The 19,156-nt window shown below is 39.8% G+C and overlaps 1 protein-coding gene across 1 annotated transcript in view; it reads right to left on the bottom strand.

Annotated features, from left to right (window-relative positions):
- KIAA1109 (KIAA1109 ortholog) overlaps window positions 1-19,156 on the bottom strand; it is a 252,339-nt gene that overhangs the window by 72,780 nt on the left and 160,403 nt on the right. The window contains exons 46-53 of the mRNA XM_025204706.1: window positions 17,857-18,032; window positions 16,834-17,540; window positions 14,588-14,833; window positions 14,118-14,211; window positions 12,369-12,419; window positions 5,925-6,131; window positions 5,508-5,746; window positions 172-416 (exon numbers count right to left, since the gene is read on the bottom strand). Coding sequence (XP_025060491.1) covers window positions 172-416; window positions 5,508-5,746; window positions 5,925-6,131; window positions 12,369-12,419; window positions 14,118-14,211; window positions 14,588-14,833; window positions 16,834-17,540; window positions 17,857-18,032 — 1,965 coding nt within the window. The remainder of the gene's footprint in view (window positions 1-171; window positions 417-5,507; window positions 5,747-5,924; window positions 6,132-12,368; window positions 12,420-14,117; window positions 14,212-14,587; window positions 14,834-16,833; window positions 17,541-17,856; window positions 18,033-19,156) is intronic.

Raw genomic sequence — 19,156 nt, 5'->3', positions numbered from 1 at the left:
CTTTAACTAATACCACATGCAACAAAGAATGACGACATATTTGGTTCAACTTAAATCAAGCACTACATTTTAGGTGGCATTAAAAAAATGAGTATACCAAACCTGTATATATAAATAACATCACATTTCTTAACTGGGCAAATTATAAAAACTGGCCACTTGGATGCCTACCTCAGCCACACAGCGTAAATAGTTCCCTTGTAGATAGTAGCCCTGCTTAGTAGGTAGCTCATCTATGCTCCATATGTGATCTGAATAGGTGTCATGTTCTTCCATGACATATTTGCCTGACATAGTGACAGGAGGAAGGTTAAGGCTTGCTGAAGGAGGAATGGTAGACATATCCGTGGCAGAAACTTTTGAAGTGAAGCGTAATCTGTGATTTGGAAGTTCAAATGTAAACCTTGTTTGTGCACCTGTCAAGATAGAAAGCAAAAAGTGTGAATGGATCTAGAGAGACTAGAGAGATCCCAAATTAAAAATTATATTAATTCCAGGCACAAAAACACTATACTGGTGTTACAGTTGAACACACCTACCTAAAGGGACATTAAAACAAATATTCATTGATGAAATTCTGAATTTCCTGGGGTTCCAATAGGACTAATTTTAAAAGAAAACAAATATTTGAAAGTATACGCATATATAACATAGGCAAACAAATAACTAAACCCTACATCTGTACCTAAGACCTTGTGAAAAAATACTTGAGACTACTTTATCTACCTATAACAGTTTCAAATAATCAGGTACCAAGACCTACACATTTGTATGAAGGAGAGCATCTATGCCTGGGCATACCTGTTCCTCTTTGATGGTAAGCTATGCACAAATTGAGCACCAGACAGTCCCTGTTCCAAAACAACTTACCATCTAAACAAACATGAAAGGCAAACAGCCTACAAGCACAGTAGTATTCCATTGTTAACCATGTGCATCCTACTGTAAGTGTACTTGTGTTTCAAGTATGTGAGACCAAAATATTTTGAGCAGTAGTGCTAAGAGATGTGTATGTGCCATGAATCCTACTCCTCATCCTATGCAAGGACAGAAAGGATAAAGCAGTTATAACCCTTCCCAAGTTCTCCTCCAATTCAAAGATCATGGTAGTTGATGGCTCAGAGACGAAGGGTAGGGTCACAGGATCCTTCCTGAAAACATTCTGGAAAGAAAATTACTCACCAGTTCAGTAACCAGTTCTGTGAGATGGGTTGTCCCAGTACCTGTTTTGCTATGGGTAACACATGTACTTCATGTGCTTTAGAAAAGAGAGCTTGCTGTTTCACCAGTGGATTCACCCTAGATATGCTCATACACTAAATGAAAGGTATATAGAGTAGTGCTGTTCTAGTTTCTTCTCTACCATGGATTCAAATAAAAACTACATATTAATCCAAATAAAGAAGGCAGGCAGGTAGCAGAAGGCTCGCACGTAAAGCACATCTCAAGGAATTCAAATTACTGAACCACTGAGTAATTTAAGTGTTTGCCCACGCAGATACTCCAGTATACTCAGCAGAATACTAAGGAGCTGGATCCTAAGAACCTTATTATAAATCTGACTGCAAAAACATGAATAAAGTCCTACTCTGTTTCCCTACTTATAATCAACAACAGAAGAATTTCCAAGGGAGGCCACTAAAGCCTGCGTGGGCTCTTGTCAAATAGGCTGTAAATATCAACAAGCAGCCTGAGGTGTTACAAAGGTTATGATACAGATGGATACAACCAGAAATCTGCTCTAAGAGCCTTTGCACGTACTGCCTTTCATTTTTTCTAAAGGTGATAATCTAGGGGATCATCTGAAGTGTTTTGTTTTCTGCAAATGAAACCCTAAGGTTTTTCTACCTATCAAGGAGCAAAAGGCAGTCTCTTGAGAACTGAAATGAAGTTTGGGGAAAACATCAGTAAACTGGATAACTTTTAAAATGTGAAATTCTGAAACCTCAACAAGTTTTGGGTGTGGATTAAGGGAACTTTGCCATGGTGGACTATAGCACATAGAGGAGCTCATTTAAGACTTTCCAGTCCCTGTACCTGCCTAGTGGATAATATAGCTGTAAGAAAGGTCACTTTTAATGGAGAGGTGGAAAAACAAACAAGGCTAGAAATTCAAGCTGTATTTTTCATTTAGAAGTCTTTCTTGTATATTCCTTCATTGTACAGAATAAAATGAACTGAACCTGCAATGGGCATAATCTTACCTAATCTAACATAATCTTCTTCCATGCTTTCAGAGGCAAGGAAAGAAGACTGGGATGGAATTTAAAAGGTCTGGAGAAAAACCTGTATGGTTTAACTATTTCTGAAGCAGCTGTGGGAATCGGACATCAAGCCATTAGAATGGCTTGGCCTCCATCCTGTTTTGGTGGCATTGCATCTAGAGCGTGACAGCCTTTAGTTGGAAAGGCAATGATTGGGTACATCCGTTTGCAGTAGATTATAAATATATTATCTATCAAGATTTGCACTGTGGAATTTTGAAGAACACACAGGACCATGAAAAGAACCAAAACTGATGGCCTTAACTCCCAGGACTACATAAAGCTGCCATTCCCATAATTATAGTCCTCATCAAGGAGAGGAATAAAAATTATACCCAACCTGGTATATTTCATAGATTTCAGAGACATTAGGGCTGGAAGGGACCACAGAAGATCATTGAGTCTAGCCCCCTGACCCAGGGGCAGGAAGTCAGCTGGAGTCTTAGGATCCCAACAAGAAAAACAACCAGGTTTCTCTTGAAGGCATTCAAAGTAGGTGCTTGAACCACTTCTGGCGGCAGGCCATTCCAGACCTTGGAGGCTCAGACAGTCTGTCCTTGGGTTCTTGCTACCAAACAAAATTCTGTAAAAATGAGGTAGCACCAAGACCTTAAAGTTCATCTAATAAGAAATTCAACTGTTACAACTAGCATCTTATGTGAAAAGTGTGTAAAAGCTGAACTACTACAATGTCATCTTAAAGATGTTTTGATTTTGCAGCAACCAGCTTCCCTGGGTTATTGGCTCAAAAATCCTTTGTGACAAGGGCACAGTAAAAATGTCTATTCCAACAGTAATACATTTTAAAGCCATGGGCGACAAACCCTTTTACATTCCTGAATACCTGTATTAGAAAATTGTGTTTTTTTATACAATTCTAGAAGTTAGCTGACTTGCACTGTAGGAAAAAAAAAAATGGTGTTTAAATTGAACTCAATTCAAATAATATTTTGCTAATACAATTTCAGCTAACTTCACAATCTGTATTAGGCTCCACATGTTACTAAGGTACCCTTTTTTAATATCACATGAATAAAAATGTTAACCTACCAGCTAATAATAAGTCCAAACGAAACTCAATAGCAATATTTAAAAAAAAAAAAAAAAAAAAAAAACTCTAATAGAAAATGGAGGTGGTACAAAGGCAGTGGTTATGCTAGGAGTGGAAAATAGCAAAGGACAGGCCCTGATCTGAATATCCTAAACAGTTCAAATACCTACGAGTAGACTTTAAAAGCAATCCAATGGACTGCAATTCCCAGAATACTCCAGATGTCTGCTTTAGAACTCTCACCCAATTGTTTGAATTGCACTTCAACAGCCTAGAGCACTGCTATGTACTTAAAAGATCTCATTCATCTCAAGGACACATTACTCACATCTGCAATAGCTGATGACTCTGGTTATGTGGATGTTCACTAATATTACCAGCAACTGTAATATTGTGGGAAGATCATGAAAGGGAACACACAACTCTAGGGTATACTCTTACAACACCAAGACAATGGGATCAAAACTCCTGAAATGAGGATTTTAGGATTTTAAACTTCATTGCAGAACAACAAGGAAGGGTTTTTTTTACCTCCCTGCCTGCCATCTGACACCTCCAGGTAAGGAATTCTACCCGATCAACACATCGAACAGCTACTCAGCACAGCTCACAAAGACACACTCATGGACCTAGAGGGACAGCCTTCCATCTTCAGCTCCCTTTGTGCAAAAATGAAGTTTATTTCCTACCTATGAGGACTTTTTTACCATCTTGTACCATCTACACTTTTCCCAGATTCTGACGAAGGGACTTTGATCCCAAAAGCTTGCACAAAAGGACAATTTTCTTGTCATTTTCCAGTTGGTCTAATAAAAGGTATCATTTTGGAACCAAGAGTTCTAGTTTTTTGTATGAAATGAGGATGTGCACTTGGCAGTTCTAGTAGCTTTCACTAGGCTCTTGGGTTGGCTGGCTGGGCCCAAGCAGTTGATATTAGCAGGAAAAAAAAGGCATAAAAGCACCTCTTTCCTGCTTATTCCCTCATCACAACTGCATCCTTCTCTTTAATGGCTATTTGTAGAAAAAAACTCTTTCATTTGTTTTGGCTTGCAGATTACATTTGAAGATTTACAGAGCTCTGTGGTTTGCTCCAGATCTCCTTGGCTTATCTGGGCTGCTGTAATTGCACTAAACTGTGAGCACTAATGAACTTCATCATTGATTATGTGGAGAATGGTAGGTCTAGAAAAGTCTCACGAATGGCGTGAGGATTTTGTGACCTCTATAATTGGCTTATGTGAACACTGACGATTTTTAGAATCTCTTGGCCCAGGTGCTTTCAAGACTTACATGGTTAGCTTGCAAAATGAGTTGCTAATTAATCAGCAAGAGTTGTTTCTTTGCTGTTATTTTGTTTAATACAGAGGACCACAATTTGGACAGAACATCCTAGGAACAAGGATGTCAAAAATCTTTTTTCAGCAAGGGTAAATATTGTTTGTAGATGGTTCTCCCAAAATAAGAGGTTGAAAAATTTAAGAGAAACTTCCATCTTCCCTTAAGAATTGGGCATCAAGACACATCTCAACAAGAGGAGTTGGATGTATAGGCAAGTTTGAAGCATTAGCATGCAACAGCCAATAGACTATTGTGAGCTGCAGACTGGGGTAATAACCCAGGCTCTGAAAGCAACTAAGTTTTAAACAGCTTTAAAGATTTGGGACTGCGATGCTCAGGACTTAAGCACTGAAAATGCAAAAAACAAGTATGTTGGGGGCCTTTTTTCCCCCTCTCTCTGATGCCAGAAAGAGCTGTCCTGAGAAATTATCTGGTTATGGACTTAACTCCACTAGTAAGCCAAAGATTCCAGACTTTTGTATTCACAGTCACGGTCAACATCCATTTGTGATTATTCACGATAAAGTCTGGCAGAACTAACTCCCTAGTTCATTTTATTAAAGTCACATCTGTGCAGGACCAGACACAGGCATGGGCGAACCAGGCAGCTGCCTGGGGCCTAGGCAGAAAGGGGGCCGGAAAATGGTGAAAATAATGATTATTGTCATCATCATCTCTGACGAAGGGGAGCCCAACACCAAAAGTTTGCCCAGGGCTGCCAGGAGTCTAGGTACAGAGCTGCATCTGTGAGACTGACAATATGAAAAATAATCAACACAAATGCTCTCATGTTACTCTACTACGGAAATTTTAACACCAAATAAACAGTTTGAAATTTAATGAAATGCCATTACCTGTCATTCCATGACTTCTCATTCTTCCCATCTTATATTCTGCCTTTAGAGATGGCAAGAGGGCTGCTCCAATAGCAATACCATCTATCATGGCACTGAATTTAAGAACTATAGGCTTCTTTTCCAAGCCTTCTGGTAGCTGTGGAAATTCATTAGTTTCAACAGGAGTCTGATTAACACTTGTTGGGGTCTTTTCAGAGGGCAATGGAGTTGCAATATCTTCTTTTGCAGATTGTGGGCTATTTACAAGAAGAAATATAAGAAAGGACCGTTAGGTATCCTTATCTATTCAGTGTACAATATTTATTCATTGTAATTTTTCCTGCATGGAGTCCTCCAAGTCCCCAGAAGGCTGGCAAATAGAATGGGCCCATCCCAATGAGGTTTACAATGGATGGGAAGTAAAGCAACACTTACGCTGTTGATGGTTGCCTGATGAGGTCTGAAATCTGTTTGGAAAGCTGATGAGAACTGCGTACCATCATGCTGTGCAGCGTGGCAGGGTGCTGGGGAATATTAATGCTGATAGCTCCCACTTTGAACACAGCAGCATTGTTCGTTTTCAACCCTCTTTGAGCACTGTAAAGAGCCTGTGATTTGGCAATACTGCATTTCACTACAGTTCTAACAGAAAAGGAAATATAATTTGTTTGGATACCTTTTATGAAAACATTTAAAAATCCACACATATTGAAACATTTTAAACATTAAATGAATTACAAAGTAAGCAATTTTTTAAACTATAGACTACCTATTTTAATTCAATGCACACAAATGCAGTACATGCTACATAAGCTACAGCTATATGTTTAACAAAACAATAAGGCATGCATAGCAAAATAACTAATTCAACTATTACTAGAATGCAAATGAAGATCATTTAGGGTTATATGCAATAGATATACTTGGTACATACATCATACACACTTTTTCATACACAGTCTAGTTACCTATTTTAACCACCTCTTTTCTGAAAAAAAAATCTAAAATAATCTTTGGTAACAACAAATCCTTAACAGTACCTTATTTTTAAAGCCAAAATATCATTGGAAGTAAGTGTCTATATTAATACTGAAGACGTAGCAATTAAGTTGCTTGCTTATAGCTAATGAAAGAATATCCACATTGAATTAGTCCAGGTGAAGGCAATTATTTTGGGCAGAGGGCCATTTACTGAGTTTTGGAAAGCCATCAAGGGCTGCATGACAGGCAGCACAGGGCAGATTAATATTAATTTTATACATTTTTTAGGGACCCCACGAGCCGGACAGAATGACCTGGTGGGCCGCATCTGGCCCTCGGGCCACATTTTGCCCTCCCCTGAATTAGTCCCACCTCCCCAAATATAAACTTAAAGCAACATTTTAAATCTGAAAGCTGCCATCATGTACAATAGTTGTGAAAGATTAACAATGCAACTAAGTAACTAACAATTTGGGAGGGCATATTAGGCTTCAATAGCCACACTATAAAAGTGACCCAAATAAACCATATCTGTTTCTCATCTCTGATCACTTACTGGAATTCTAATTAGCAATCAAGATTTGAATTACATAGGAGACTACTATGATTTAATAAGACTGTCACAAATATAGTTTCAAAGGTCCACTACATTAGCTAATAGTTTGCAAATTTGTACAGAATTACATTTTATACATAGTATTTACGTAGATTATCTTTATGGGGTTAATGTAAAAAAGTTCTTTTCAGGTGGTCACATCATAGTACCTCCAGCGCTATGTTCTGGAACATTTTTCTGTTCCTAGAAGTAGCCTGTGTCACTGTAATGCAACCACAGGTTGCCTGACCCGCATTGGACCAAAGGCGGGTTGTTCTAGCCTGTGGCTTGTAAAAGTTGCTAGCAGCTGCAGTACAGAATGGAGAAAAGGTTGAAAGGATGGGGACTTTTGTAAACACTGCCATAAAAGCCATGACAGAAATGTGGAAAACTGACACGCCAAGCGAGAGATGGCCTTTCTAAACTATGTATGTTTTCAAGAAAGCATTGAGCAACTATGTGGTCCTTCAAAAATGGATATGTATGTTTTGCCCAAGCTTAAAAAAAGAATTCAATACATAAAAGCCACAGAATATTAACAGGGAATATCAACATGAATATTAACATATCCCACACCTGTGTTTTCCCTCAGAATTAGCCATATTCCCATGCATAGTATGTACCTTACATATTTAGGTTCAACTAAAATAGTTGTTAATCATCATAAAGTGGATCAATCAAATAAATAAATTCTGAAGCATTTTCCCAACCTGCACTGAGTAGCCAACAATCTTATCCTCTACCCAGTTGGTTGAAGAACTATGAGGAAATAGCATAATCTGCATCAGCTGCTACATTATTTACATCTATGGTAAAAAAAAATAATTTGAATGCATGCTCAGACTGGTGCCACATTTCAAACAGTAAGTTGCTACACCTGTCCAGACACTGGAGGTCAAAAATCCAAACAGACCTAAACAATAAGAGGACAGAAATCCCCATTCTGCGCTTTTCGGATCTGGCTCTCTAAAACAGTGGTTCTCTACCTTTTTTGTACCAGGACCTATTTGTAAACATTGATGGCCAATCCCAACCCAGTAAATAGCTTAAGTAGAATACCTGGCCCTGTTGGTGCCCCTCACTCCCAACCCACTACCCCCGCCACCCCCAGCCCCGCAGTGTGTGGGGGACGAGGTGAGTGCGTGGGGCATGGGGGACCGCAAGCAGCTTCTTGCAGGCTGGGACTCTGTCAGCCTGCAAGGGGAAACCCACAGGTCCCCATGTTTTTCTCTTTTAAAGGAGAATCCATTTTTTAAATTTGTTCACCACCCTTAAATATATTCTTGCAACCCACTTCTGAGTCATGACTCACAGGTTGAGAAATGCTGCTCTAAACAACTCTCAAAATCTGAACTCCCCAGACAACTACCATATTTACTTGAATATATGATGACCCCACAATAATTGGATCCTATATACAGAAAGTGTATAGATTTGTTGTAATTTTCCAAGTACACAACCTAACTATTGGAGGTTTGTCTTAAATGTGTCCTCCTCACACTACTACAGCAGGAAAAATAAATCAGGGGTGAGGGGGCACCAGGTAAACTCCTTGCCTTCTGGCCCTCCCCTCCAAATTCTTCCCCCTGCCGCTCCTTCCCCCTTCTCTTTAGTCTCAGACCCTGGCTCTCCCTGAGAACATGGAAGAGGGGCACAAATTTGAAAACAATGACCTTCAATTAAACATACCTGTAGTAATCTGCCTTACAGGTGCCCAAAGATTTACTTCATCCAGAATTGATGTATTTTATCTTTTTTGAAACCTGCTGCAAGTTTTAGCACAGGTAACTCCCTAAACACACTTTTAAGCAGCACTTTTGTACCTATACAGTAAATACTATACATCATTTTAGTCCAAAGCCAAAAGAGTCCTGATTTACCCTATAGATCATTGGGCTGGGGTCCAGCAGAGTCAACAACATTTCAAGCTCCGGTGACCCCACAGCTCAGCACTACCCAGATTCCCCCACCAAAAGATCCATGCGCTAATTATCCCCCACTTATGATTGAAACTAGTTGTTCTTGTCCTGAGAATCATGGGATCCTTTAAAAATTTATATGCAGATGAGATGCAGGGCACCTCATTTGGCTTCACCTCATGGAAGGCAGGGCCACACTAATAATATGCAACAAACTGGGAGAGGGAGTGACAGAGAGATTCTGGGTGAACTGTTTGGGACTCCGTTTGGTAATGTCTGCCAGGCATTTAAGGCTGGTAAAGAAACAGGACTCAATGGAAATGGGGAAGAAAGGCACAGTTCAGCTGTGGGAGTGAAGAGGAAATTGAAATGTATGCAGTGTAGTGGTTCACTATTACTTGAAAGAAAATCAACACTAAGGAGGACTGTGCTCAATGGGCACTACCGTATATCTTATTCAGTTGGGCTCCACTGACCTGTCCTTCTGGTAGGTTCCCATGTGGCAATGGGGGACTGCTATTGCACTTTTTTCCTAGCTGTTCCTTGGCCTTTTGGCTAAAAACATGCAAGATTAGGGAGCTTCTGAACTCTAGGCCTGGGGCTTGCACATAGGATGTCATCCAATAGGGGCCATGTGTTTTATACTCATGCTAAGTGTTGGCTTAATTTAACCAAATTCACAGCAGTTTAATGATAGACAATGTACTTAATGAGGTTTCCTTGTATGAGAATAGGGCTTTTTTCCCCATGCTGATTGAGGGAAGAACCTCATCTTGTATTTGAGTAAATACAGTATTACTTAAGAGAAGTATTAACTGCTTCTCAGTCAAATGGCTCCTCTGTACATGCCACCTGCAGGGAAACAGGGAACTCAATATCAGCACATATATTCTTATTTTTATATTTTATATATATGAATTTTGATAAGTAACTATAGAATGTATTCAGCAATATATCTGAACAGGATTTACCCAGCTGTACTGCTGGGTCTATTCTTATATATAAAAGAATAAACAAATAACCCCCTCTGGGTTCTATACAAAAACCTGTAAAAACAGGCAAGAAAGGAGAAAATTCCTTCAACTATTCCACTGCTGTGGAAGAACATAGGAACATGGGAAGAGGAAGAGAAGAGAAAGATTTTTCCTTATCACAGAACAGGATACAGGGTCAGCTCCCAAAGATTTTGAGAACCGTACAGGAGAAACCAGTCAGCTTCCACCTGCCTGGAGTCTCTGTGTCCACTTTGTATTCCCCACCCAAAGAACACGTCAGCTTCTACACACAGTGGCTGCTCCCAGGAATGCAAAAAATGTGTGGTATTGGTCTGTGGTAAAATTGGAATCCCCTGCAGAGGGGTACTTTGAAAACATCACTTCTAAAATCATTTAACATTTCTGTCCCAAATACTGCACAGCCAATTAGTGACAAGTTTATACACTAACCACACTTACCTGTCCCCCTTTCCTTAGGACAGGTTCCCACACCCTCAGTGGCTGAGGGAAAGGGAAAGTAAGGCCACAGACAGGAGATAGTTTCTACTAGAAATATAGCCTGGGAGCTGCATGTATTCCAACCCAATGGCTAGGGAGCTACACAAGCAAGCTCTCTAGTCACGGCATGATAGAAGACTGCTCTCTGGGCCACCTCCTCACTTAAGAAAACCCATTACTCGACAGCTTGTCTTCTCCCCTGCCCAGGAAGGGGGCAGGCTGGGTATAAGCAGCCCCCTGGGTTTTAAATCACCTTGCATGCAGCCTAGATGGGCTGTATGTAAGATGATTTAAAGCTGGAAGCACATGCAGCACTGAGTGGCACACCCAGCATTGACAGCCATGAACTGAGGATCACAGAGGCTGCATTTAAAGCCCAGAGGGCTGTAAACAGGGGCAGGGATAGTTTCCCTGGCCCCAGGTACCAGCTCCAAGGGCTTTGCAATCCTCGCCCCTATCACCAAGCTAGGCAATGGGGATAGCAAGGGGAAGCTGGCTAGGAAGCAGGCGTGGGGAAAGCGTGGGGTTCCTGGTCCTGCAGGCTTTCAATCCCTGCCTCCACAACCCAACTGGGTGGCAAGGGTGGCAAGGGTGGCTTTTAAAACCTGGGGCCCAGGAACCGTGGTGGGGAAATGGGGAGGGGCATTCTCCCAGGTACAGAACCCTCCTGGGGGCTCCAGCCCTGGGCACATCTGGACACATCAAGTGCACCAGACAGGGGCTCTTCTCCCATAGCGGGAACCCTCTCGGGACTCCAGGAGAGTTCCCACTGCAAGAGAATTGATGCTCCCCAACCCCCCAGGCAACTGGTGGGGGAGAGGGGGAAACCATGTGGAGGATTCTCCCAGAACTAGGGGCTGCTTCCAGCCCTAGATTTATCCGCCTCCCCCCTACTGTACTCCTCCAAAGTACACAGGGTAAGGGCTCTTCTCAAGTTTCTGCCACAGGAGAATACCCTCCCATCCTATCAATCAGTTGACTGGTAAGATGAGGGCAGAGTATGCAAATGAAGGGCCATCAGGGAGCCAGTGCTCTCCCTCCCCCTCCCATGATGGGAGACAGGGAAAGCAAACAACTATGGGATAACTGTTGTCCTTAACACCAGAGACAAGCATACGCCTATTCAAGCTAGGGCAGGAGGGAATTTACTTGTAGAATAGTAGTTTTTCTTCTCCAAGAAAGGCCCTTGAATGGCTGTACTTTCTCTTTTTTGCACCAAGAGACAGGTTCTTCTCCCAGTACAAATGTATTGCAGCCTAAGAATGTGCCCACAGTTATAATATAGCTCCTTTTTATGGGGATTTTCAGGACATAACAGTTTCCTCAGTTCTAGCACATTTGGACATGCTAGAAATTTTTGAAGTAAAACATCTTCTACAATAAATACAGTAATTCTAATATGTCATCAATGTATTTGCCCTATGGCTGCAGATGAAGTCAAAGGGACAAGGGCTGTCCACACTGAAGTCACTGAGCGTTGTCACTAACTTCAGCTATGGCAGATGGACACACAATGGTTTAAATCAATCCATCTGTTCTCCTATACTAATCAGCATTATTCCATATCATTAAAATTACTACGGTAAAAATGCTTAAGAGGACTAAAAAAATGGAGGCTTTAATAAGTTCATAAAAGCCAGACTAGTGCTACAGTAATTATAGAACAAGTTATATCACTGGGAAAAGAGGTAAGAGTGTTAAAACACACCCACAAGCTTTCCTTAATATTTATGTAGTGGACTACAGAATGGCTAATTTAGATTTTATTATGGCAAGCTAAAATTTATTCAAACAGCAAATCAGCTACACTCAAAACACAGTAAAAATGCAGCCTTCAACTACACACCACAGTGTTAATTGCAAGACCATTAAACATAATAATATGACCTACAGAAACTCTTGTTTGGCTGTGCTTGTAGGAGATGTAGGAAAATCCTCCAGTCTACAGATGAAGATTGAAGAGTAAGCAAGAAAAACAAAAAGCAAATAAAGAATAAATATTCATGCAAAATTAGTTAAATACTTGTAACCCACAATATGACAAATATATTAAAATTTAACAAGACTGAAATGTTTGTTTAAAACCTGCATTACTTTTTTCTTTTTCGCAGTGCCTCTGTCTGTGTGCAAGATCAGAGAAACTGTAACTAGCAGAAACGCGAACAGCAGCAGCCACCTTATAAAACAGATGGCTAACCAGTTAGCACTTTAATTCACATTTGTTGAACAGCTGTTTACCAACAGCAATTTTGGCGGGGGATAATATCAACCATACACTTTTTTAATATGGAAAAAACAGAGATATGCAGTAAAAATTGATATAGCATAGAGAAAACTAGACAAGTGTTGTTCTGAAAAAGCAAGACCCAGCTTGTTTTCTACAGCCCCCTTTGCTGCTTCATCATCCTGAATATTTTAAAAGATCAGAGTTACATACTGAGGGTTACCCAGCTAACATTGATTACCTGCGTAAAAGTGATCTACAGTATAAATAATCCAACATTTTAATTCCTAGTGTTCTGCAACCCAAATATAAAGAAGTTCAAATAGAAAGGAAGTAAGAAAAATATGCATGCATTTTAATCTGAGCTTGTGAACAGCAAAATAGCTGCCAATGTACATGGTGAACAAGTCAATCAAAGCATTCAGGCGCAAAAAGTGATTTTTTTTTTTATATTATGTCAGTTGGACAGAGAGGGAAATAGACCTTGGAGAGGTGAAATGATATAAGAAACCATGCAACTTGGGAGATCAGAGGTGTCCACTTATAGAGCAATATTAATTCAAATGGGAAAGATAGGCATCAAAAGATGAAATACTTTTTAAAAACCTCTTTGTACCGTTCAGTGGAATATACAAGCTCTTTTTAAAAATAATTATCAGAAAGACAGAAATACTTATGTACACAAAGGAACTTCAGTTGTTTTGTGTACACAAAAGGTAAAATTGCTCAGAAGAGCCATGATAAAATTAAAACAATAGAGTTTTTTTTATTCAAAGGACCTATTTGCTACTATAGTAATTTATGCAAGCCAGCCATTCATTCATTTAGGCAGAGATCCTGCAAACACTTGTTCACATCTTGAACTTTATGAATGAGAATAAACCTACAGGAGTATTCACATGTGTACAATTAAGTACATGCCTAAATATTCGCATGATTGAAGGCCAGGATTATGGATCATTTACTATCGCCCAAATACTGCTCATGCTAAATTAATGAGATGACTCATATGAGTTATTATTTATGTAAAACATGTGAGATTTATCCTAGTCAAACATTTTTAGCATATATGGTCTGTGGGTGGAAAAAACAATTACATCACACTATAAATGCCATTCTGAAATAAAAAAGATGCATGTCTAATTTAAAAAGAAATCCCCTCTCTATTTACATACGATTACATTTATAAACCAAACTTGGTCCCAAGTATAAAACTCCTACATTGATGCCCTGGGAATCGCAGTGCTTCAAGTGAGGTATGCCTGGATTTAGGGGTCCATGCAAACAGGATTAATTAAAGAATCATAAATGTATCCTCCAAAATAAGTCCTACACATTTCTCTCTATAAATAATTGACACGCTATGTATATAACTGTGCTTTGATATTTTAAAGTTGATATTGGCATTACACTCACTGGATATTTGGTGTAATTCCTTCCAGCAGGACAATATTAACACCACCTATATGAGCAGTGGCACATGTTTCTGTCATCTTTTGGTGCAGTACATCTTTGAGAAGAAAAAGAAAATATCTGTAAAACACTTCAATACAAAATAATGCCTCTAATACATGTCCAATGCCAGCCAAAATATGGAAATGGAGAATGGATGGAATGACGTATAGAACACATCACTTTTTGGTAACTGTATTCAATTGTGTCATGAAAGCTGCAAAAAATTTAAGACGTGCTTTTATTTTCTGAAGTAATTTTATTGCATATCACTTTCTGGAAATCTTAAAGACTTAAAAAAACCACTGTTTTTGTATCTTGTATTTTTATATGGTAACTATATAAAAGCTAATATTACATTCAAGTGCAGGAACACATTTAGAATTAAGTCAGAGGAAAGTTAAAAGTGACTATACAAGAAAACTCTCTCTCACCTTTCATTTTTTCTTTTAGGGTGAAACTACCATGTATTCTCTTCAATTCAGATTCCATTGTTAGCCCACCAATATCTGCTTCCAGGTGGGTACGATTCACCATTCCTATTCCAAAGACTATTAGAGTCACATGCTGAGGCTCTGAAGTAACCAGACTACGTTTCCTTTGCGTCCTGTTCATGCTGTTATTATCTTGTTCATTTTCAAACACAACCCTACAAACAGGTTCTGTAGGGCTCCGAACACCTACCCAAATACATATCAGTTATTCAGAGAGAGCTTAAATTGTTTTCACAAATGCTAGTTTGCATTTAAAACTGGAAATCATATTTTGCACAAAAATAGGGTTGCATTTTGCTAACCATTGGGGCCACACTTATTTCACTCCTATAAAATTTTCAACCGAGTAAAATGCAGGAAAATCACTGGTAAAATAATGAGCAATACAACTATAATATGATTTGATTATTGTATGGCTCTGACTGTTGCTCGCTTATTCCCTTAAACTAAAAAAAAGCTCTTCAGCATTAAGGCCTGGAAAGACAGTTGAATATGTGGCCAAATGGGTATGCCAATGTAACAGATTTTAAAATAAGCAGCAACCACTGGGCCTAGTTATTAGGCACAGCTCTCTCCACTTTCCAAGTGGCAACAGATTTTAGAAACGAAACATCATAAAAACCAAGGATAAGTTTTCTCCCCACCAGCATCTTTCATCTTTAACTAGATTTTCCAATCAGGAGGTTCTTATAATTTAGTTTGGGTGACAGTTTTCCTTCCAACCCTTTGAAGGTAACATTAAAAATAATACAATAGCAAAAATTACATTTTGTATACATTAGTTGGGGATATTACACCCTGTTTACAGAACTATTTGGCTTCCTGCTTATTTAGTAAATATATTGACATCTGTAAAACAGTTTTTTTCCCCAGCTTTTAGCTTTTACATTAAAGAAAAAATCTAAACAAAATGTAATCTGTGAGGTAGAACTTGAACTGCCATGGATATTTATAGTGCCATATAGATATGTAATGCATGTGGGATTTACCCTAGTCAAACGTGTATTATATATTATTGCCTGTGGGCAGGGAAATGGTTATTGGTAAAAGGTAAATCCATTATTACCAACAAATAACATTTAGAATAAGGTCAACAGTCAAGCCAGGGAGCTTACTCTGCTGTGTTCCAACATTGTTCAAATAAACCGCAGTAAGTATGAAAAGATTGAGCAGTTCCTAAAGCCTCAGGGAGAAATCTTGTTGAAGTTAACAGCAGGGTGACTTCAGTGGAGTCAGTATTTCACCTTCTTTCTTTTCCTTAAAGTTAAACTAAGTAGGGGTCTGAGATTTCCATCTGCAAAGTGACTGAGTAAAAATTACCTCCTTACTCAATTTTAATATTTGCATGTATTCAGATTTATATTTAGTAGCAGAAATCCCTTTCATTAATTATTTAGTGTTGCAAAGACCAAGTATCTATGGAAAAAGTAGCTGGAAGTCTACTGTGTTCACAACCGATCAACAGAAGTATTACCTAACCAGTAATTACAGTTTAAGTTGTAATCTTCCCTCACTTGCACCAGTGCAATCCATATCAAGGTGAGAAGTATACCAAGCAGCAAAGACTGAAAACAACTTGAGCAGAACTTGGAAGAGGAAGAATATCCCAAGCTTGACTTTCAACCACTACATGGAGTTTGCAGAGTTGCCAATCAAGTTTACATGCAAATAAACATTTGCTTGAGGGGTGAAAAATCAATAAGGGACAAGCATGAGTCTTGAATAACTGATTACCATGTTTTCCCCCCCCACACAACATGTCTTTTCTCCAAAAATCAGAAGCTGGAAATTGGGGTATACATTATTAGAAAGGAAATGTGGCAAGAGCTGTTTCTGCAGCGTAAGCCTCTGCCAGAGAAAGGGAAAATTAACACTCCATTATGTTCCACATAAGAAAGCAGCACAGGGAGCATGCTGAGCTCCCTAACTGATGTTATTCAGTTACTTAAGGCTGCTTACAAGTATTTTCAAATAAAGATCTCTTTTTTGTCATTCTGCCTTTCAAAAACAAGGCACTTCTCTTAATTGGGGGCATGCTGCATGCAAGAAAACACAGTATTACAGTTTCTAAAAAGAAATGTTTAAGTAAATTGTTTAAGAAAAAGTCTTTCCTTTAGTAACTTCTATAAGAATCTACTGTTACAAAAGTATGAAGATTAAAATTACTTTGTACCCTAAAGCCTCACCTGCTGGCCCAAACGTCTCAGAAGACTTTTCTAGAATGCCTGTTGGATCAGAAATGAGTGAATAGAAATTCAACAATTTATACATATTTTGCCAGCACTCTGCAGAAGGCTCACTCTGTTCTGACACCGTAATTGAATCCGAGTCATCCATATGAATAGTCATGTGATCAACTACATCCTTTGAACCCTTCCTGGATACTTTAGAAGTTCTTCTTTCTGATCTCCCAAGGGAATTCTTGTTTCGAGATTCTTTTTTATTGTTCTCATTATTGGCTCGTTTGTTCTTTGCATTATTTACTCTATTAACTCCATTAAGGCTTCCCCGAGAACTACGACTAAAATCAGACGAGCGGAAGTCTCTGTGTTTGCGGGATTTAAAGGTCGGTGTTGGAGAAGCTGATCCAGCTGTGTATCTGCTTAGTTTGATATCTGTCTGTGTGGCTTTGATATCGTCTATCATTGTACTGAACTGATGAATAAGACGAACCAGTGCCATATCTACATGCTGGCTTATAGACTGGCAGGAAATTGTAAAGTTACAGTGAAAAGTATTATAATAACGCTTATTCAAATCATGAAAAGAAAGGGCACTTGTAGAGTTTTGTGGTGTGCACATTGACTTCTCCATTACAACAGCACTAATGCTAAACGTTTCCAACATCAATGCTGGTTTGAATTCAAGTGGGGGAAGATTGACAGCTCCTTGCCTAATAAAAAGAAAAAGATGTCACAACTTTTTAAAAGAAATGAAGCCCAGCACAGTTTAAAACACTTCCATGCAATAAATTCAATCAGAGGTAGTAAGAACATTCTGTTCCTTCAGGACAACACCTTCTCACCATGATTTTTTCCATCTTTACTATACAGTTGCACAATGCCATACAATAACCACCCTTGCACCAGCAGGACACTGACTGCTGTTATACCCCTGCTTCACCTGTGGCAGTTTAGCTTGCTATGCCTTGTGGTTCTGTAACAGGGTTGACAGTTTTAAGACACACACATGTACACACACACTTTTACCTTCGTGCTCGTTTGCTTTTTCTCTCCTTTGCTGTATCTGAATCAACAATGTCTGCCCTCAGACAGTCTAGGGTCCCTGAGAATGAAAGGTGCTCTCCAAAGTACATTCTGTAACACAATGGTACTGCATCTTGAGACTGAATCCCTGTATAGCTCAGGAGAGGTTTGAAAACAACCTTTAAAAAAACAAAAACAAACAAAACAAAAGAAAATACACAAATTTCTGAATTACATCTATTGCCTAAGTCTTTACATTTCCAGTCACTTTTAAATACTGCTCAGGCACATAAGAGTATATTCATTAAATCCATTATAAATTGTAAAAAAACCCAAACCTGAAAAATGTATTTGTAGCATGTCAGGAGTATGGGGAACAAGCAGGAGGAGCTCGCACTCTTGCTTGCTAGCACCCAGGATGACCTCGGTTAGTCAGACTAACCGAGACATGGTGGGATTCTACACGTGACTGGGCGGTAGGCATTGAGGGGTATAGGTGTGACAGAGTGGGGAAAAAAGGTGGGGGGTAGCACTCTATGTTAAGGAGCAGTATACGTCTTCCACCATTAAGGCAGGGGTGGAGGGCATGAACACCAAGGCATTGTGGGTCAGGATCCAGGGGGGGCCAGGGGAAAAGGACTTGGTTGTGGGGGTCTGCTACAGGCCTCCTCATCAGGATCAAGAGCTAGATGATGTATTCTCTGGGAAGCTAGCAGACGCCACACAGGCAAGGGAGGCGGTAGTCATGGGAGATCTAAACTATCCAGATATCTGCTGGGAGGAGCAGACAGCCAAAACAAGCCGCTCATGGAGGTTCTTACACTGCGTGCAGGACCTCCACCTAATCCAGGTGGTGTCTAGTCCCACCAGGGGTAGAGCCTTGCTTGACCTGGTCTTAGCAACAGGGGATGATCTCGTGGGGAACATGCGAGTTCATGGTAGCCTGGGAGATAGTGACCATCACTTGGTCGAGTTCACTATCCAGAGAAGAGTGGGTAAAGTAACTAGTGGGGCTAAGGTGTTGGACTTCAGAAGGGCCAACTTTAGCAAGCTTAGAAGGCTAGTTAGTGAGGGGATACAACTCGAGAAACATAGAGCATATGGGGGTCCAGAAGGGTTGGAGGTATCTCAAGGAAGTGATCCTTGGGGCTCAAAAGGAGTCTATCCCATTACATAGGAAGGGAGGTAAGGGGGCAAAAAAGCCCCCTTGGCTGAACAGGGAACTCCAGGAGAGTCTGGGGGCAAAGAAAGAGATGTATAGGCAAAGGAAGCAGGGAGCAGCCACCAAGGAGGAATATATCTC

The sequence above is a fragment of the Alligator sinensis genome, unplaced genomic scaffold, assembly GCF_000455745.1.
Source record: "Alligator sinensis unplaced genomic scaffold, ASM45574v1 scaffold150_1, whole genome shotgun sequence".
Taxonomy (NCBI): domain Eukaryota; kingdom Metazoa; phylum Chordata; order Crocodylia; family Alligatoridae; genus Alligator; species Alligator sinensis.
Note: the sequence above shows the minus strand (reverse complement) of the source record. Positions and strands in the feature narration are given on the sequence as shown.